We start from the raw sequence: 22267 nt of genomic DNA on the forward strand, positions 1-22267 counted from the left end.
AGAAGAAAAAAAATGACAAACTCAAATTCTTAGAAGTGCACATGCATTAGAAAATTCTCAATAAAACCAAAAACAAAATAATCCTGAAACATTGATTTCCCCAACTGGCAGCTTATGACAAAAGTTAAAGTTCATCAAATGCAAGTCAAACTCCGAGGTCACGATCAAGAGATAAAATATGTTTACCCGAAGAGAGAATTTGTCTCAATTAACATATCTATGTGAAATATAGACGCCCAAGCACCAACCGTTCAAAAGTCATGACCAAGGTTAAAGATTCTTTTTAAAGTGAGTCAAATACCAAGGTTAAGGTCAAAGGGTCAAAATAAACGGTACTAAGGAGAAGGTCTAGTCACATGAAATATATAGGTAACATATAAACGCAACGGCACAAACTGCTCACAAGTAATGACCCAGGTTTAAGCTTTCCAGAAGTTGGTCAAACTCCCAAGGTTCACGTCAACTGCTCAAAATTGTTGGAATCGATGAAAAAGTCCTGTCACATGCAAGAAATACAACTCAACTTTATAAAAGCTCGATCTAGTTTTAATAGTTTAGATGTTTTGACAAAGGATTAAGGTTTTGAAAAGTGAGTCAAATTCTAAGGTCAAGTTCAGAAATCAATAATATTTGTACCCAAGGAAAGGCCTTGTCACAATGAATACGCATGTAAAGTATGAAAGACCTAGCACCAACTGATCAGTAGTTATAGCCAAGTTTACAATTTAATTTTTTGTGGCAAAACTGGGTCAAACTCCCAGGCCTAGGAATACATCTATATAAGAAATACTCGTAGATCTATAAAAACTCTGACCAATCAAAAGTACCCCGTATAACAAATCAAGGATTTTTTTTCAAGGAAATTTTGCGGACATACAGACATACGGAGGAACAGGGCAAAAACTATATACATGTACCCCCGGATCTTGAATTGAAATGATCTTTCGATCACGGGGTCACAAATATCAAATAAATGATATGTAGTTGTTTCAGATTTGATGCTTAACGATTTCAGACAAAATATAATGCTTGAAGCGAGTAATATTGAGTATTAAGCTACCATAACGAACAATTAATTGGGATAATGACGAATCACTAACCAATGACTAGAACTAAAAGAAGTGACTGTGAAATTTATTTTGATAAATATTATAAATTGATGATTTTAAGAAAATATATTTTTAACATTAAGCAAAACAAATAGAAGTAACAAGAGACGATGATAATTTTCCTTGGAGCAATATTCTAAAGTTACATATTATGTTGTCAATACAATAAGGTAATAAAAATCACACACAGCTTAAGAAATATAAAACATGGCATGAAATTATGGCGTTTATGTAAGATCTGATATGATTCTCGAATATCTATTTTGGATTTTTTGTATTATCTAGAAAAATACTTATAATCTTGATTGAATTATGATTTGCTAACTGTTGTCAAAACGTCTGATACTATATGAACCAAAATTTAGGAGATCCAATGCAAAATGAGCTTAAAGGGGCCTGGACAGAGTTGCATTGTTTACATTGTAAGGACACGAGCTCTGTTATGTTAAACTTACTTTTACGTTTTACCGGATATGTTCAATCTGTTTACTCTGCACATGCCACTGAGCACTGACTGATGATACTAGAGAGTTGGTTTTGCTTTCTTGCATTTGTATTACTTATAAATTTTCTATAATATATTTTTATTTTTCGCTAATACACTACAAAATTTCCACTTCACTAAAGCATTGAGGATAAAATTTACTTCTTGATAGTGCAATGATAGGTATCAATTATCATAAGATGAAAAACACTTGAAAATGACAGGGATTGCCAAGTGTACTCAGACTAATGACACAATGTGCCGTGACGTCAACGATCTGTTAAGGCGACAATAATAACCCCGGGAAAGAGTGGAATAATACTATGCAGGTTGGCTACATACTGACAGCTGAACTCAATTAAAATTAAAAAGAAGATACACGTATTTCATTTTGATAAATGGCTTTAACTTTGATTGGTTAAATTCCACCAAACGCGTCTTGAAATTCTTAGTTACAATTATTTCAAGATAAAAATGTTTTAATTATATTTTGGCGTGAAATGCCCTAGCAACATATGAGTAATGATATAATACTTAAAATTTTAGAAAATATTAGCTTCAAATCTGTGTCCAAACCTCTTTTCAATCAAATGTACATCTGGTTGTGCAAACACATACATTAACATGCATGTAAATCTAAATTTTTAAAATCTAAACGATTTTAATGCTACCATACATACTAATACTAAAACGGTATAAAATGAACAAATATTCACAATTTTGATGGACTAAAATCGCATAAAATTACACAAAATACTAATAAATTTGAAAAAAAAATATTGTTCCAACTTGAAGGAATACCAGATGAATCATCAAAGGAGAATGAGAAGTAAAAATGTTTTATGAACGTGTCCAATATGTTAACAATGGTAATGTTCGATAATGATATTAACAGGAGTGTTCGAATAAAGGATTCCCAGAACCTTACATAGAAATAAACATTTTTTTACTTACAGCAATAATTTGATAATATCCATCTTTTCACTCATATTAAATTTTAGTTTTACAGCAACTTAACTGGTAGTTAAGCATACCTTGCGAGGCAGAATTTGCAGCAATGGTTTCTTTAAAATACATTTCTGTTTTACGGTACAACAGCAAAAGCTTATTCATTTACAAAAATAAACCGAGAGCACATCTTCTTACAAAACTGGAAAAACGAAGGTGTTTGTCACATTTTCAACTGATATAAAGTCATGTAATCCTTTACTTTGTGTAGTTACAGAAAAATACTCGACAGCCTCGCCATCTACTGATATGAGAGTGAGACAAGAGGCCCATAGATCACACCGCCCACCTGCATAATTTTTGCCCTACTGTTTTTCAGCAGATCCCCCTTGTAATACTTATAGTTGCCCCACACTATCGGAAACGAAAAGTATTACCGTAAACCTTAAACCTTACCGTAGATGAAAAGATCTAAGAACGTGAATGGGCAAAATGTAAAAAAAAAAAAAACAAACAAAACAAAACAAAACAAAACAAAACAAAAAAAAAAAAACCAAGAGGAGAGCCAGGGGCCACATCGCTCACCTGAGCAACTGGCTAGGTAAAAGCAAAAATCAATTCAGTATTGAAAAGCTTAAATATAAAACTGGTTATGGAGAGGGGGGGGGGTATTTGAACAAACTTAAATCTACACTTCCTAAGGACGCTTTTGAATTTATATGACACATATTAGCCTTGTTATTTATAAGATGAAAATTATTATTGATAAAGTCTTTACATTCTTCTGATGGCTCCTCTATTCTCCCAATTGTCACGATGTGAACAAGTTTAAATTTACATTACCTATTTTGATGCTTGTACGTTGATGATCAATCATGGCTTTGTTGTTTTTATGAAGAATTTTAACTATTTTTATCATGTATTTCTACGTAAAACCTTGACCACACCTTGTGGGCCCACACTTTCCCCGGGGATCATAATCTGAACAAACTAACATGTACACTACCTATGTAAAATTTTGATCCCCTAATGTGCCCCACCCTACCAAGGGGATAATGATATGAACAAACTTTAAGCTACACTACCAGAGGATGCTTCCATATAACTATGACCAATCATGGGTTTGCTGTTCGTGAGCAAAAGATTTGATTTTTCCTCTATATTCCTATGCATGCTAAACTTTGATACACCTTTGTGGCCAAACCCTTCCCCCGGGGTCATGATTTGAACAAACTTTAATCTACACTACATAAGAATGCTCCCACGTGAATTTTACCTTTACTGTCCCAGTGGTTCTTGAGAAGAAGATTTTTAAAGATTTTCCTATGTATTCCTATGTTAAACTTTGATACCCCATTGTTGCCCCACCCTACCCCTGGGGGTCATGATTTTAACAAAAATGAATCTACAACACTTGAGGATACTTCCACATTAATTTCACCTTTACTGGCCCAGTGGTTCTTGAGAAGAGGATTTTTAAAGATATTTCCTATGGTATTCCTATGTTAAACATTGATACCCCATTGTGGCCCCATCCTACCCCCGGAGGTCATGATTTGAACAAACTTGAATCTACACTACATGAGAATGGTAAATTTCACTTCCAGTGGTTCCTAAAGTTTTTTTCATCTTTTCTATGGCCCAGTGGACCTTGAGATAAAGATTTACATAAAGATTTTTCCTAGTGGTTCCTATGTTCAAAAACATAAATTTTTCACCAATTCACAATTATCTCCTCTTGGAAGAGGGAATAGCCCTTTATTTGAACAAACTTGAATCCCCTTCACCCAAGGATACTTTGTGGCAAGTTTGGTTGAAATTGGCCCAGTGATTCTTGAGAAGAAGATGAAAATGTGAAAAGTTTACAACAACGACGACAACGCCAACAAGGACGACAACGACAGACAACGGACACATTTTGATCAGAAAAGCTCACTTGAGCCTTCGGCTCAGGTGAGCGAAAAATTACTGCAACGCGCTCGTCAAAAAGATCTTTGCTTGAATCAGTATTGCATTGCCCGAACGTGCAATATGAAAGACCCGGCCGAGGTGAGAGGGTACCCTCCTTAATTTTTCCAAACATACAGTCAACTCGTCCCATACGGTAATGTGTTAATATAATTTACATATTTGTGAAAAAAAATTAAATTATCCCCCTCACAGGAAATACGATTTTCGAGTCATGACATTTTTTTTTCTCACGGCCTTCCCCTTTCAAAATCGATATATGCCTGCTGAGCGTGCTGGCAAACTCTTTGAAGCAATGTATTCCAATACTTTGCAAAAGAATTGAATATGTGATAAAAATTTGAAGAAGCATGAGGTCAACGGACCTTTTGGGTACCTGAGTATCATGCAACAACTTTCCAACAATTGAATTTGGTTAGTGTTTTAAGAGATCATGTACTCACAATTTTGAAAGAAGAACCAATGCTAATCATAACAAGCGAATTCAAAGAATTGTGGCCCCCGGCTTTCGATGTGTTTTGGGGTGAGGTGTCAATTTTTATCGCATATTGTGTAAAATATGAACGCCCTATCAATTTGTCGCCAAAATTGACTTTTTGAGAAAATTAGGTCAGCTAACTATTGGACCACGTGCACGTAATTCAAAATTTTTGAAGAGGAGCCATTGTTCATCATAAATGTTTGCTTGATACATGTACCTAAATGTAGATTTCAAAGCATTAGGGCTAATTCATTTTCAGTATATGATCATAAGAACCTCTGACACTGGGGCCATGCATTTTAAAAGTTAGGTAGAGGACTCAATGCTTATTATAATAATGCCAACAGCTTGACTGCTTAATGTCCAGGTGGAAAGAAGATTTTTAAAGATTGCATTAGTTTTAAATAGTGGTTTTGGTTCCCACCCCTCTAGCCCCAGGGGGAAAGACGGGTTTCAGGGATCAAGAATTTCACAATTTTTGTTCAATCTTCAATCTTCACTCATAGATGCTTTATGCCAAATTTGGATGAAACTGGTTCAGCGGTTTCAGAGAAGAAGAAAAGAATAAGTCATGAGAGGTCATGATTTGAACAACTTAGAATCTACAATACCCCTTGATGCTTCCACATAAGTTTCATCTTTTTCTAGCTGCAGAACTGTAGCTCTCTGTTTGAGAAAATTCGGAAAGATATATCCGAATTTTCTGAAGCAGAGAGTTATAGTTCTGCATCTACAGCTTTTCTGGCCCAGTGGCTCTTGAGAAGAAGATTTTAAAAGATTTTCCCTGTATGTTTCAATGTAAATCTTGGGATTTCCTATTGTGGCCCCACCCTACCCCGGGGGTCATGATTCGAACAATTACATTGTACACTATACCCCCAGGATACTTCTACGTAGGTTTCAGCTTTTCTGGCCCAGTGGTTCTTGAGAAGAAAATTTATAAAATATTTTTAGATTTTTCCTATATATTTCAATGTAAGACTTGGATTCCCTATTGTGGCCCGTACACATCGCCCTACCCCCGGGGTAATGATTTTTACAATTTAGAATCTACACTAACCATGGATGCTTCAACATAAGATTCAGCTTTTCTGGCCCAGTGATTCTTAAGAAGATTTTTGATAAACCCAACCTATTTTGTCTTCTCTTGATTATCTCCCCTTGGAAGGGGTCTTGTTCATTCATTTTGGCAATTGAAACTCTCCTTCAACTAAAGATGCTTTGTACCAAGTTTGGTATTAATTGACCTAGGGTTCTTGAGAAGAAGTTAGAAATGTGAAAAGTTTACAGATGGACGGACGGACAAAGGGTGATCAAAAAACCTCACTTGAGCTTTCAGCTTAGGTGAGCTAACAATCATGGACTCTTTTAGGGGTGAACATGATTTGCTATTCACCAGAAAAATATCAAAATTTGTTTTTCCGACTCCCGACTGATTACCCCCTTTACAAAGACTTATTTTTAGACATTTCCGTCTCCTTCTCTCCCTTTGCATGTTTGCAGGATAAAGATTTGAGATTTAGTGGTAATCCAAACGCTAAGTATAAGAATATGCCATGACCACCATTGAAAAGGGTATGCAAGATTGAAAATAGCTGAAATTCGGTGAACTGAGCCAGAAACCCAAACACCCAAGCCACACCAACGATTGTAGAAAGCCGGAAGTATGCACTCAATTTACTCTTATCCTTCGACTTCCGGATGTCTGCCTTGCCGCAGATCCTAGATAACGTCACCAGAAACATAAAACAATTTATACAGACGAGCAAACCAACAGGGAGTGCAAAAGTAAAGAGCGTCATGTTTGGGTCAGCGATGTAGCAAGTGCGAGGAGAGTAACCCAGGCTTTCCCCATCACTCCGCATAAAGGTTACAATGACGTTGACAGCGATAATTGCCAGACATAGAACTGCATCTAATAGCAAGAAAAGCAGTACTGTTTTTCTGTCTTTCTTATGTATGTATGAGAATGTTGTAAATGATTGGAAGATTTGGAACGTAGATAAACTCATCCAGCATACGACAGAGAGCCAAAGGAAATGAACCAACATGCCGATCCCGACACACAAGGACTCATTCCAAAGAAAAAACTTAGAGAAAGTGTAGACTGTATTTGCTAAAACTGACAAAACAGCTAAAGTAATGATGTTGATATCTGCGATTGATCTGTGGGATTTGTTGAGAAGAAAACTAAATATAGTTACCAAGGAAGCTATGGAGGACAGAGAGAGACAGAAAATTGAAAAATACTTCATTACGCGGTCTTCTGAAAAATCCCATCGACTGCTTGTTTGGCTCATAGTTTTAAGATACTGGTCGACACATATCTCTACGCTGCGTTTACCTTTGGGTTCTTTAAATTGATTCGAAGAGAAGCAGGCTTGGTAGTCTACAAGACATACAGAGAAGTTTGACACATCTATTTTGGCGTCTCTTGTTCTCACCTTTACTTTTGGACAGCGATACCAATCAGTTACGACTACTGCCATGTCTTTTTCGAAACATAGAGGCCGATTGGGGTCATAATCATAACCATCTGAAACTGCTGTATCCGTAAGTAAGTACATTTGTTCTCCATCCATTGGGTTAACATAGAGACGGTTGATAATAGCTATCCCAAATAAAGAATTACTATGGACATGAAATCTTTGTCCAACAACAGAAATATTGACATGCACTTGGCGCATCAGCAATTCTGAATATATCGCCATTTCCTGTATCGAAAACACATTGATCAATCTCTTTATCATTAAGTCTACATCGTGAAAATGACCTACCGATAGTTCTAGGACAACAGCTATTAAATCTGTTTTATCCGAAGCTAATATTGAAACCTTACAGAGATATTGTAATAAATTATTATTGAATAAAACATCAAATATAGCTAAATGGACCTCATTTAAAAAGCCGTTCATGATCTTGAAGTCTTCTTGTCGGGTGACCATCAGATTCAGTTCGTAATTGTTTTCCCCAATCATTGGATAACGAGGTAGACAGGTTGAGTTTCTGTACAGGTAATCTGCTTCACATTTAATATCTAGGCACTTGGACTGAAATAGGCAAATCAAATTACTAAACTGTATAAAATCAACATGTGCATTTATGATGCATTCGCTAGCTTCGAAGATAGTCAACTTGGAACACTAGCTTCGGAGCGATTAGGAACAAATTATAATGAATCTTTTTGTCTTCATTGCTTGACTTTCATCGGATGAAATGCTTTTAAAATTAAAAAAAAAAATCAGGTAATAATGAAAGAATGATCTTTAAAACATCATGAAAATAATCCGAGTCCCAGCAGAGCAGGAAATTTGACCGATTATTATTTTGTAAATTTTGAATTTACTAGGGGGAGAAAATGCGTTATCATGTTGTAAATTTTGCATTTACCTACCCCTTATAAACTCAAAATTTACAACATGAAACTATGTTAATAACATCATCATTTAAAAAAACTGAATTTTTTAACATAAAAAGAAAATAGTAACGAGCACCTACCATCTTGCTGTCATATATTTGATTTGTTGCGCAATTAGAATCTTTTTTGGGCTCCATGCTTTCCTCTCTGTTGAAATCTATCAGGGCCGTAAAAGTCGGTAACATGGAATCAATGACGAAAATTGATCCATCTCCGATATTTTGAATTGTTAGCCCAAAGAATGCTTCTTCACAAAGGGCACAATATATGTTTTTATAAGTTTTATCAATGGAGGTGTAAGGTAGGTAGTAGTCCTGACAAGCAGCTTTAATGTGTCTCTGAAATTCTTCCGGTAAAAATTTGCAAATAGGATCAACTCTAACTGTATACTTTAGACAGGGAAGAACTTTCTTTTGAATGGATTTTGGTGGACGGAAACCTATGTTGCAAACAGGATTGCTCATCAAAAATACAGATAGGTAAAGGGTTTCAAGTGTGTGTTTTGAAAAAAGCGCGGAACGATTCTCGCAAATCTTGACGCTCTCCCAAAGAACGAGATCCGGAATAACTTCATAATTACATAACGCGCATTGAAAATTTAGATAAGTTTCATTGGTTAACAATGACGTCACTGGCGTAGCATACGAAATATTACTAGACTGAGAAGACAAGCAATTAGCGCCACTTTGACAAGTTTGAATAATCCAATATGCGGTACCGGATGCGATTTTTGATTCTATATTCCATAATGGTTCAATACAAGACATCGGGGGTCCTCTCTGTACTTCCTCTACAACTGGCATGTATTCAATGAAATCTGGAGTGATATCCTGTCTGTAAAATTTAGAGGGACAGCAAGTAGCTCTCCTCACGCAGTCATCGTCACATTCACAAGGAACACACGAGGGTTGTCCTGTGAAAGTAAAATTTCGTTTGAAGTTTTTGCCAAGACACATATCTTGTTCCGGACATAGTAAAAGGTAAAACGAAAGCATGGTCCGTGTATTATTATCGTCGATCCATAAGGTTAGTTCTTCAGCTTCATCAATGTCCCAAGCAGTTGGATAAAGAGGAACATTACTGAAATCCGAGAAACTCTCTACAGCAACGCTTACAGTTAATGCAATAGTATATAAAATGGAAATCTGAAACCCAAAAGAGAAAATCATTTGCCTCCTGTCATTTAACTAGATGCCAAAAAGAATAAGCTTTGTTACATCGTACTTAAAAATATTGCGTATTTCTTTTTCTCAAAGAGCGCCAAATTTGTTACCAAGTTAACGAACTTTGAAAAATTAAAATTTCTTTTCAAAGTGCGTTAGATTTGATTTTGAGGGGGTCGCAATGGGGAGAGAAGGGTGCTGGCAATTTCTTGCGAGTCAGATTTTTATTTTCATGTCGGTGAAGGACAGATTATTTATTTCAAATAAGATCAAAGACAAATTATTTAATTTCTTCTTTACTGAAAAGTCTAACGTGCCAAATGGAAAAAAAGTTCAGGGACCACATACTTTACCTGAGCATTGGCTGGAAAAAAAAACCAACATAGGTAATCAAAGATTATGAAGCTCATCTCGACGAACGTTATCAGTTTAAATAATGCAAAATTCACATTATATTTTCTTTATAGTCAGTATGTATCCTGATAACAATATTCATGCAAGTTCTGTTAAAGTAGGTCTTATAATTCACTGTTGACCTGTTCCAAAATCACTAATCGAGAAAATGTCTTTTTTTCCCTTGCATCCAAAGCAAGTCTGTAGATGCATCATCCATGCAAGTTAAATCCTAACATGCCATAAAATTACCGAGATACTCCAAAAACATGAGCCAGCTGGTCACTCATCTGGAAAATGCAGGTCAGATCCAGCATCCATAACAAGATTGGTAGTGTCCATCCCTAGATGCATCATCCATGCACGTTTGGAGCTAGTAGGGCTTATAGTTACTTAAGAATAGACCTGCTCCAAAAACTTTAACCTGGTCACTCATCTGGAAAATGTAGGTCAGATCCAGCATCCGAAGCAAGTATGGTAGTGTCCATCCCTAGATGCATCATCCATGCAAGTTTGGTCCAGATATGGATTACAGTTGGGGTCAAATGCTGGTGAGGGGTGTTTTTTTAGTCACGGAGATTCACCAATAAAACGAGTTAATGCTCACCGTCTCAAACAGGTTCTGCCAGCAAATCACGTCACACATCCCCGTTTTGTTGGCCCTGGAAATGCTTAGACAGCTGAGTGACAGTGGCGAAAGGCGAGTCTCTGGCGCCTTTAAATAATTGGAACTTGTGACCTAAGGGAAGGAAAACCCTGAGAGAAAACCGCTGGTCTTCCGAGTCCAGGAGGTTTTGCTCAGGGTCAGCAACCCTAACATGTAAAAATCAACAGCTACAGAAACCAAAGCCGAGGATAATTGTACCAAGGGGAGGATTGAAACTATTCCTTAAACTGAACACATGAAGGATTGCATTCAAACCCAACAGGAAACTGACACCCAGATAGTGAATATCCTTCACCCTAAAGAAGTATGTAGAGTTCCTGGAATGTCCACACCTACTACCAGACAGGGAAATTAGCTCGTCTTAAAAGATATGGACATGTATAACATCCAAATGCTAGGTATATGTGAAACTAGATGGACAGAAAACGGGAATGGCAAACTTGCCAATGATCATCAGATATTGTGCTCGGGAAGAAACGACGAACAGCACAGCAGGGAGTAGGCTTAATACTCGGTAGGAAACTAGGGAAGTGCATGTTAGGTTGGAAACCATACAATGACAGACTTCTTTCTGCAAGATTACATTTAAAATATGCTAAACTGACGGTTGTAGTCTGCTATTCGCCTACAGAAGACAAAGAAGAAGAAGAAAAGCATTCTTTTTATGAAGAACTGCAGAGAGCTGTGGAGGAAACACCAGTTCATGATGTAATCATACTTGGTGATCTTGTTGCGAAAGATGGTACCAACAATAAAGGAAAAGAATCCATAATGGGAAAATATGGCTGTGATGTTATTAACAATAATGGTAGTAGAATAGTAGATTTTTGCCTAGAAAATACGTTAGTTATTGGAGGCACCATCTTCCAGCACAAGAACATTTATAAACTTACATGGACTTCACCAGATGGTAACACACAGAACCAAATTGACCATGAATTGATAAATAAAAGGTGGAGAGGAACATTGCAGGACGTAAGAGCATTGAGAGAAGCTGATGTAGGAAGTGACCACATAATTGTCCTAGTAAAGCTGAAATTGAAATTGAGAAAGATAAACGGTCACCCCAAGTGGATGTGAGCAAACTCAAAGATCCTGCAGTTATGAAATCATTTTAGCTAGAGGTTAAAAACCGATTTACCATCCTAAAAAAATAAACAAGAACTCAGTATTGACACCAATTTAACACCAGACTTATTGAAGCAGGAAAGAAAACACTGGGGTTAAAAAGGAAGAAGAAGGAAGAATGGATATCATCTAAGAACTGGGAAATGGTCGAACTATGACGCAAAACAAAGAGAAAAATAAGTCAGCTAGGCTAAAAGATCAGCTAAAAGAAACATACACAATACAAGACATGGAAGTTAAGAAAATTGTACGAAAGGACAAGAAGGATTATGTTGACAAGCTTGCGCAAGATGCAGAAGATGCTGCCTCAAAACAAGACATGGGGACATTATACCGAATTACAAAAACTCTGAGTGGAGGATTCAAAAGCACAGATAGACCAGTGCAAAAACAAGATGGAGAATTGGCCTCCAGTATAGAAGAAGAGCTTACCTGTTGAAAAGATCATTTTAAAAGGTATTAAACCAGGAATGTCCCTCAACAGGACATGCTGAAATTATTAAAAGTATAGACACTTTCGACATCTATACCAACACACCAACAATCGAGGAAGTAAAACATGCCATCAAACTTCTAAGAATGGGAAAGCCCCAGGGATCGATTGGGTACATGCAGAATGTTAAAAGCTGAAGAAGTATTAACACCCAGACTTCTCACAGATATCCTGCAAACTATTTGGCAGACAGAAACAGCAGCAGATGATTGAACGGTTGGTTTCAAAGTGAAGCTGCCCAAGAAAGGTGACTCAACTGACACAAATAATTTGGGAGAGATTATGTTGTTGTCAATCAGCAAAGTCTTAAGCAGAGTCATCTTAAACAGAATGGCCTCAGTACTCAGTTACTCAGTACCGGGCTCAGTACAACTCAGGGTTTTCTCAGTACCACTCAGTACTTCCTCAGGGTTTTGTTGGATTCTCAGTGCTTTTTAGTTACAGTAGTGAGTGGTAGACCCATACCTTCGTAAAGAACAAGCTGACGGTCAGTTGAAAAAGAGATGAAAGAACTGGGATGGACTTGGGGCATTGTTCAGCCGATACAATATATTCTGGTGAGCTTGAGATAAAAGATACCACAGAGTCTGACAAATTGATTAAATATATATATGTTGAAACATAACCAAAAAGTTAGACAATGTTTATAACTTTACAAAAAACATCCAAAAATTACAGTAAACTAATTTTGCATAGACATGATATAGTCAATGTTCTTTGAGATTGTGAATTCTTAAATATATATCGTTCATATAGAGAACATTAGGACGATTTATTTTAGGTCGATAAGGTCTGTCGGTGCACGAACAACATTTGGAATAATTTACGCATATAACTATTACATTTGCTTTTATTTCTTTAGTCAGTGGCGTAGCATCGGTTTTGAAAGTGGGGGGGGGGGGGGGCAGCCAGAGAAAATTTTTTTTTTACTTACATGAAAAAGTTGACAAACAAAAAAAAATAAAAGGATATTCAAAACAAATGACATTGAAGTTAACTTTTTCTCAGTGTCAACTACTTTCAGTACTAATTCTAATACTACATTTTCGGTACATCACTAAAAGTGGGGGGCCAACCAGGTTTTCAATTAACATTTCCTACAGTATAAGTAAGGTTGGGAAAAAAGTGGGGGAGGCCAGCCCCCCCCCCCGGCCCCCCCTGTTGCTACGCCCCTGTTAGTACTACTTAAAACATTGAACTCAAATTTAAATCAGTGAAACCAGAATTAAAATCTTAATAATATGTCAAAATTTCGTGTAAAATAGCATTAGAAACAGACGATTGGTGTCAGGATTTTCAAAGTGTTGTAGGATTTGAGTTTGCTGAAAATGACGTCGTCAAACGCGTAACCGGCGCAAGGAGATGTAATAAATTGTTTTGGATATGGTTTATATACATCAGAGACGGGGGAAAAAAGTACAGACGTGACTTTACACACTAGATTTTAACAGAGAAGTTGTTTTTATATGGCATGAGGTTCAATGAGAATTATCCCCCTATACCGAAATAGTTACAGCGTGTAAGAAGTAGAGTACTGTTTGTTAAACGCAGACAATGGGAAACAATCTGGGCCACGAACGACGTCAAACAACTTGTATTCTCTGCTGCCTACAATGTAAGGCAATCTTTCGACTAAAGTTCGACTGAAATTTGAATCTCCTAAAATATAAAACAAAACAGAAAAAACCGGACAGTAGTGAATTTAAATAAGTCCCTTAGTCAAAAGGGGTCTTTCACTTAAAAAAAAATATTGAATGTTAACAGACGCGCGTGAAGCATAATAAGAGATCATGACGTTATAAGGGACGTAAATAAAACTGCGTTTGCTTTCGTGCACCGATGTACACTTACATGCTTTCTTTATTTTTTCATATTTTTTTTATTAAATGTGATATCATGAAACTTGAAATGCATTATCATAAAATGTTACTTTTTTGCTATGACAAGTAAAGAAATTTAATTTAGAAAAAACAAACAATAATGTTTTCCCTGTCTATGACTTTTTGGGTCAACCTCGTATAAACAATTTCTAAAACGAGGTAAATTATTGACAAACAATTGATGAAACAAAAATATCAGCAGTCTCGTTTAAAATCATTATTTCGCCGATACAATGACCTTGTCAGCAAAAACAATTTATCATTGAGTCAATTGCTGACTGACGCTTTTTATATTATTGTTAGTCTATTATTTATACACTGAATTAATGACGGATTTTTCCGTTATTTCCCGATTATGACAAGGAGAACACGGCGGGTGTGACCGGTCAGGAGGAGATGCTCACTCCTCCATGGCACCTGATCCCACCTCTGATGTTTTAGAGGTCTGTGTTTGCTCTGTTCCTGTTTTGTATTGTTTTATGGACTTTGATATTGAATACTGTTCTTTATATCCATATCCTTCACAGTCAATGCAGTCAATGGCAGCAGACTGACAGAGATGGAGGTCCTCGGTCCAGGCCTTATGTTCTCAAAGCACAAAGAGGACTTAGTAAGTAAGGGCTTAAAGTTTCTTGGGAATGGACCTGCTCTAAAAACTTTAACATGATCACTCATCTGGAAAATGTAGGTCACACCCAGCATCCAAAGCAGACCTGTCCAATGCATACTTTAAACTTTATAAAACTTTAATGATCATTCATCTGGAAAATGTAGGATCCAACATCTGAAGCAAGTCAGTGTCCATCCATGCATCATCCATTCAATCCACTTGTGAATGGACCTGCTCCAAAAAAAATTACCTGGTCACTCATTTGGAAAATGTAGTTAGATCAAGCATCCGAAGCAGTTCCCTAGATGCATCATCCATTCACGTTTGGTCCAGATAGGGCTTATATAGTTAATTGGGAAAGGACTATCTCCTAAAACTTTAACCGGGACGCCGACGCCGCGGGTTTTAAGCCCATAGTTGAGCTAAAAAAATTTTGTATTGAAAAGCTTAAATGCGTAAGTGGTTCTTACCTACCCCTTAAAGCGAAAGGGGGGTCAATGATTTGAACAAAATTGAATCTACACTAAATAAGTATATTCACATGTTTTTGACTAACTGTGATTTTCGTCTATATAAATATGATCTATTATAGCTTTGCTGATTTTGAGAAGAAATTTTTTGAAGATTTTTCCAATATATTCATGATTTAAATCTTGATCGTCCATTTTGACCCCATCCTACCCCCAGGGGTCATTATTTAAATATATTTGAATCTACACTACCTGACATTCACAATGATTCTACATGAGATTCATCATTCCTGGTCCACTGGTTCTTGAAGAGCAAATTTTTTAACGAAGCCATTTATTTTTCGATTTTTCGTAATTATCTCCCCTTGGAGAAGGGCTTGGCCCTTCATTTGCACAAACGTGAATCCTCTTTACCAAAGATAGCTGCAGAACTCTAGCTCTCATCTTGAAAAATTTCGGACAGATAAAGCTGAGAGCTACAGATCCAAGCAATGCAAAAACTTTCAATTTACGTCGCTGATTTTTGTCGCTCACTTCGGGTATTATTAATTGTATTTTATACTTTCCCTTGCTATTAAAATGGTACATGTATTTAATAATTAAGCATACATATAACTCCAATTCCTCATAATTTACTTACTTTTCAATACTAATTATATACAGGACTGTTTCGGACCATTAAAAGATAAATATCCGTGTCAAAAATAATAGTTAAATATATCATTAATGATATGATACCATTCTAGAAGCCAAAGAAAGCTTTAACTACAAGAAATAATATCAAAAGTAGCGACAAAAATCGGCGGCGTAAATCGAAGGTTTTTACAACGCTTGGGTCTGTAGCTCTCTGCTTTATTTGTCCGAATTTTCTCAAGCAGAGAGCTACAATTCTGCAGCTATTCCAAAGAATAGTATACCATGTGGCTAGTTTGGTTGAAATTGGCTCAGTAGTTCTTGAGAAAAAGATTAAAATGTGAAAAGTTTACAACAACAGACTACGGACAAATTATTTTCTCTCCAGTCGAGGACAGATTTATTTTCTACGAAAATCAATTGGGCTCATTTTCGTTGGTTAAAACAAATTATTTTTTCGTGTTTAACTTTAAGAAAATTCGAATAGACTTTAAATTGTTTGAGGAAGATAAATTTGACGATAAAATCGATACAATAGCAAGAAAACTTAAAATTTTAGCATGTGATGGTCCAAGATCAAAATAGCTTTTTGCTTTTCCTTGTAATGAATAAACTAAATCACAAAATCATAAGAAAGTTAAGACATTCGAAAATGTCATGGCTAAAATCAGTAAAAGTTTCGTGTTATAACGCGAAATTTACGTGTTATATTGCAAAAGTTTCGCGTTAATTCGCCAAAATTTCGCGTTATATAACATTTATTCGCGGAAATTACGCTTTTATTTCCTAAAGTTTTTTTTTTCAACTTACGAAAATGAGCTCATGGGCTTTCGTAATTTTCAACATTTTCGAGGACAGGTGATTTATTTCCAAAAACTACCAGGCCCCTCCCAAATCAAATGGTTGTCCCCTTAATATCAACAATATTTATGCACTTTGAGAAAAAACATATATGTGTATGACTTGGTCAATTTTCTTGCGAAATTTTAGGTATGATAAAAAATTGAAGCTGCATGTTGGGTAACTTTTCAGTGATGAAGTCGTTACAGGCTCTGTGATATCAGACGTTTATAAAAGGGAAATGTGTCTTTAAGAAATAATGAACATCATTGTTAAGGATATCATTTTTAAAAAAATCCAAAAATAATATTTAATTTGAAACAGTGCAAACTTTTTGTGCAACAATTTTCAGTTTTTATAGGTGGCACTGTATCTTTTTATTCAAGGTTTTTGGAAGGCTTGAAAAAGTCTTATAAAAGTGCTAGGTTATCATTTATTCAGTTTTAAAAAGGAAAATATATTATGTTGGTAGAAAAAATATTTTAGAGACAAAAATGAAGCTTTCTTGAAAACGTCTGTATATTCATAGATATTAAGTGTTTAATGTTGCATTACTTTTGTATGAAATAAAAAGTGATTTTTGGTGTCTTGCAATGATAGCAAAAGCCTTTTACACTATGTTTTATAGAATACATGACGGAAATATAGAGGACAAAAACACATAATGATAAAATAACATGACAATTCCTCTAAATGCCTGGATACCTATCATTTTTTAACCTAAACTATATTTGTTGATCAATTTGCAATTACAAAATGCATTGCTGATATTCCAGTTCGCTTTTTCTGCAAGGATATTGTAACTCACTTGCCTGCAAATGATGTGTACTTTGAGTGACAATAAAATATTTGCACAAAATAAGTTAATGATAAATTCTCCCTCTTATGTACGTTTGTTTTTTCTGAAAAATAGTATTATAGTAAGTTTGGTAATGGAACCTATATAACTTCTTTTGGATTCATACGGAATATGTATTGGACATGCCGCACAGCTGGATGAAGATTATTTGCAGCCCGCAGCCCCTCCTCCCATCCCCTTTTAAAAAAATTCTACAGGCTTGTAACAAGCTATTTGGATTGATGTATATTAAATGTTGTCGTAGGCGTCGGGAGCAAACTGAAAGTGGGTGGTGGCCTAATTGAAAAAGAGGGGGGCTAAACCAACAAAATCAAGTAAACCCCAATTTTCAATGCTGGTTCCGATGCCAATGGTTGTGATGTACGTTATTAAGCAAAAAATTCACAAACTGTATATAGTTTGAAGTATATTAAATGTCTACATAAACAAATATTTCATTAAATTGAGAAATGGCAACTATCCTCTATAAAGTATTCCGAAAATGTGTAACGTAAATTCATCTTAAAAAGTAGTACGATTAATTATATTTATTCTAGTTAGATTCAATATATGAATTTTGTTTCAAGTATATGTATTTTATTCAACAGAAGATTGAACTAAATAGCCCTCATCTTATACCGTTTTAGGATATTAATTAATGACACTTCCTAGCTTACTTTCTACAGCTTGAGTATCTCTGAAGTTTTGTCAGTATATACTTATTTGTATTTGTGTATTTTTTCCGGAAATCTACAGTTCTGCAGCTATACAAAATTCCAAGAAATATTAACCCCAACCCCTCAATGACATGCAGACTTACCATGATTCCGAGGCTGATTTGACAAGATTGTTCTGAGATCTTGTTTATATAGAGAAAATATCAGACATGCTTATTCCCTTATCATTTTTTCTTTAATTGAAACAGAATATTTACACCTATATTTGATTAACAAAGTAATAATGTAACACTTTTCCGAATTGAAATTTAGTTTTGTAATTCAATAGACCTGTTAAACAAATCGCCTTCTCCCTTGTCTAGTGTCAGTTTGCTATAAACATGTCTTTGCTGTGAACAAAAGTGTCACAATTTAATCATTTGGTCTTTTTTTATACATAAAAGTTAAAGTTTTGGTGTATTAAGGTGAATCTTGCATTTTACACAGGTAAGTGATAGGTTTTGGACATTCAGAATTGAACGTTATCTAAACATTAAAAATGTTATACATCAGAATGTTCTTTACCTTTGTAAATTATGAGATACACAATATATTTACTTCCATAAAGTGAATCTTTGAAAAAATATTTATTTTCATATTTAATATATAAAGTTGCTAATCATTTAATTACTATCAAAACAAGAGGTCCAGGTGCCACAACGCTCACCTTAGCAACTAAGCTAGGTAAAAGCAAAAATCAGTTGAGTATTGAAAAGTTTAAATATAAAAGTGGGTTCAAGGGCGGGGGGGGTATCAGTAAAAAAAACCCCTTCATCTATACTTTTTCATGCCTTTATATTGACGACCAATCATGACGTTGTTGTTCTTGTGAAGAATTTTAACGTTTTTTCCTATATATTTCCTTATCACCCACTGTGATCCCACTCTACCCTGGGAGTCATGTTATGAACGAACTTGAATCTTAAAATACCCTAGAATGCTTCCATACATATGAACAATCACAGCTTTGCTCTTCTCTAGAAGAAGAATTTCAAAGATTTTTTTTTATATGTTATCCTTTTAAAACTTTGATCACCCATTATGGTCCAACACTTGCCCCAAGGGTCACGATTTGAACAACTTGAATCTACACTACCTGAGGTTGCTTTCATACAACTTTGACTTTGCTGTTCTTGAGAAGAAGATTTTTTCTATGTATTGCTTTGTTTTGCATCTAAACTGCATTTGTTACCCCATTGCTGCCCCACCAAACCCCCTTGGATCATGATTTGAATAAACTTGAATCTACACTACCAGAGGATGCTTTCATATCAATTTTACAAAGCAAGGCTTTGCTGTTCTTGAGAAGAAGATTTATAAATATTTTTCCTATGTATTCCTATGTTAAACTTTGATGCCCCATTGTGGCCCCACCCTACTCCCTGTGGTCATGATTTGAACAAACTTGAATCTACACTACCAGAGAATGCTTCAATATAACTATGACCAATCATGGCTTTCCATTTCTTGAAAAAAAGATTATTAAAGATTTTCCCTTTGTATACCTATGTTAAACTTTTTTTCCCATTTGAGCCCCAATTTTTCAGCTATACAATATTCCAAGAAAAACCCTTGATGTTCCCCACCTATGACATGCAAACTTACCATGATTCCGAGGCTGAGTTGACAAGATGGTTCTGAGATCTTGTTTATATAGAGAAACTATTAGACATGCGTATTTCCTTATTAATTTTACTTTAATTGAAACCGAATATTTACACCTATATTTGATTAATAAAGTAATAATGTAACACTTTTCCGAGTTGAAATTTAGTTTTGTAATTCAATAGATATGAGAAACAAATCACCTTCTCCCTTATCTAGTGTCAGTTTGCTATAAACATGTCTTTGCTGTGAACAAAAGTGTCACAATTTAATCATTTGGTCTTGTTTATACATAAAAGTTAAAGTTTTGGTGTATCGGGATTGAGGTGAATCTTGCTAGGTTTCAGGACATTTAGAATTAAACGTTATCTAAACATTAAAAATGTTATACATCAGAATGTTCTTTACCTTTATAAATTATGAAATACACAATATATTTACTTCCATAAAGTGAACCTTTAAAAAAATATTCATTTTCATATTTAATAGATAAAGTTGCTAATCATTCAATTACTATCAAAACAAGAGGCCCAGGTGTCACATCGCTCACCTTAGCAACTAAGCTAGGTAAAAGCAAAAATCAGTTGAGTATTGAAAAGTTTAAATATAAAAGTGGGTTCAAGGGGGGGGGGGGGTATTTGATTTTGTGAAGAATTTTAACGTTTTTTCCTACATATTTCTTCTTAAAACCTTGATCACCCAATGTGACCCCACTCTACCCTGGGGGTCATGTTTTGAACAAACTTGAATCTTACACTACCCGAGAATGCTTCCATATATATGAACAATCACAGCTTTGCTGTTCTCTAGAAGATGATTTATTTTTATGTTATCCTTTTAAAACTTTGATCACCCATTATGGCAAAACACTTGCCCCAAGAGTCAAGATTTGAACAATATGAATCTACACTACCTAAGGATGCTTTCATATAACTTTGGCTTTGCTGTTCTTGAGAAGATTTTTAAAGGTTTTTTTCTATGTATTGCTTTGTTAATATTTGATACCCCATTGCTGCCCCACCAAACCTCCTTGGATCATGATTTGACGACGGATTTTTTCCGTTATTTCCTGATCATGACAACGAGCACACGGCGGGTGTGACCGGTCGGCAGGGGATGCTCACTCCTCCATGGCACCTGATCCCACCTCTAATGTTTCGGAGGTCCGTGTTTGCTCTGCTCTTATTTTGTATATTGTTTAATGGACGTTGAGATTGAATACTGTTCGTTATCTTCATATCCTTCTCTTGAACAAACTTGAATCTACACTACCAGAGGATGCTTTCATATAAATTTTACAAATCAAGGTTTTATTGTTCTTGAGAAGAAGATTTGTAAAGATTTTTCCTATGCATTCCTATGTTAAACTTTGATACCCCATTGTGGCCCCACCCTACCCCCGTGGTCATGATTTGAACAAACTTGAATCTACACTACCAGAGAATGCTTCTGCATAACTATGACCAATCATGGCTTTCCATTTCTTGAAAAGAAGATCTTTAAAGATTTTCACTGTGTATTCCTATGTTAAACTTATCCTTCGGGGTCATGATTTGAAAAAAAAAACTTGAATCTACACTACATGAGGATGCTTTTACTTAAGTTTCATATTTCCTGGCCTAGATGTTCTTGAGAAGATTTTTAAGATTTTTCTTGTTTTCCTTTGTTAAACTGTGATACCCCATTGTTGCCCCACCCTACTCCCAGTGGTCTTGATTTGAACAAACTTGAATCTACACTACCAGAGAATGCTTTCATATTACTATGACCAATCATGTCTTTCCTTTTCTTGAGAAGAAAATCTTTGAAGAATTTTCCTATATATTTCTATGTTAAATTTTTATACCCCATTGTGGCCCCACCCTACTATCCAGGGGTCATGATTTGAACAAACTTAAATCACTACATGAGGATACTTCAACATGAGTTTCATATTTTCCTTGCCCAATGGTTCTTGAGAAGATTTTTATAAAATGTCATTAATTTTTCACAAATTCATAATTATCTCCCCTTGGAAAAGGGCTTGGCCCTTTATTTGAACAAACTTGAATTTCCTTTACCCAAGGATACTTAGAAGCAAGTTTGGTTGAAATTTGCCTAGTGGTTCTTGAGAAGACGATGAAAATGTGAAAAGTTTACGACAACGACAGACAACGGACAAATTTTGATCAGAAAAGCTCATTGAGCCTTCGGCTCAGGTGAGCTAAAAACGACAGGTCCCCTTTTCAAAAACATCGAATTTTACTTATGGTATAAAAACGTACGTTAGACAGTTCGTATTTTATATTCTTTAAGTGAAATATATTTTTGAAATTAGGTGATGCATGTGATCAATTTTTTTCCGTGTGAGATTGAGTTTTAAGATTTATCGAGGAGTTACTTCAAGGAGTTACTGCAGTATATCCCTTTTCGCAGTACGCTAG

At 35.5% G+C, this 22267-nt stretch overlaps 2 protein-coding genes across 2 annotated transcripts; one reads left to right on the plus strand and one right to left on the minus strand.

Moving 5' to 3' along the window:
- Window positions 1-6435: 6435 nt before the first annotated feature.
- LOC134280201 (uncharacterized) lies at window positions 6436-10778 on the minus strand. Its single transcript, XM_062762623.1, has 2 exons — window positions 8489-10778; window positions 6436-8040 (listed from the first exon to the last, which is right to left on the minus strand). Exons 1-2 carry the CDS (start codon window positions 9575-9577, stop codon window positions 6436-6438), a joined length of 2694 nt encoding a protein of 897 aa, XP_062618607.1. The 5' UTR covers window positions 9578-10778.
- LOC134280212 (craniofacial development protein 2-like) lies at window positions 10234-11711 on the plus strand. Its single transcript, XM_062762632.1, has 2 exons — window positions 10234-10267; window positions 11245-11711. The coding sequence occupies exons 1-2, from the start codon at window positions 10234-10236 to the stop codon at window positions 11709-11711; spliced, it is 501 nt and encodes a 166-aa protein (XP_062618616.1).
- The last annotated feature ends 10556 nt before the right edge of the window (window positions 11712-22267 follow it).

This window comes from Saccostrea cucullata, unplaced genomic scaffold, assembly GCF_032062105.1.
Source record: "Saccostrea cucullata isolate Sc308-1 unplaced genomic scaffold, CSIRO_AGI_Scuc_v1 ctg105, whole genome shotgun sequence".
NCBI classification, from domain to species: Eukaryota; Metazoa; Mollusca; class Bivalvia; order Ostreida; family Ostreidae; genus Saccostrea; species Saccostrea cuccullata.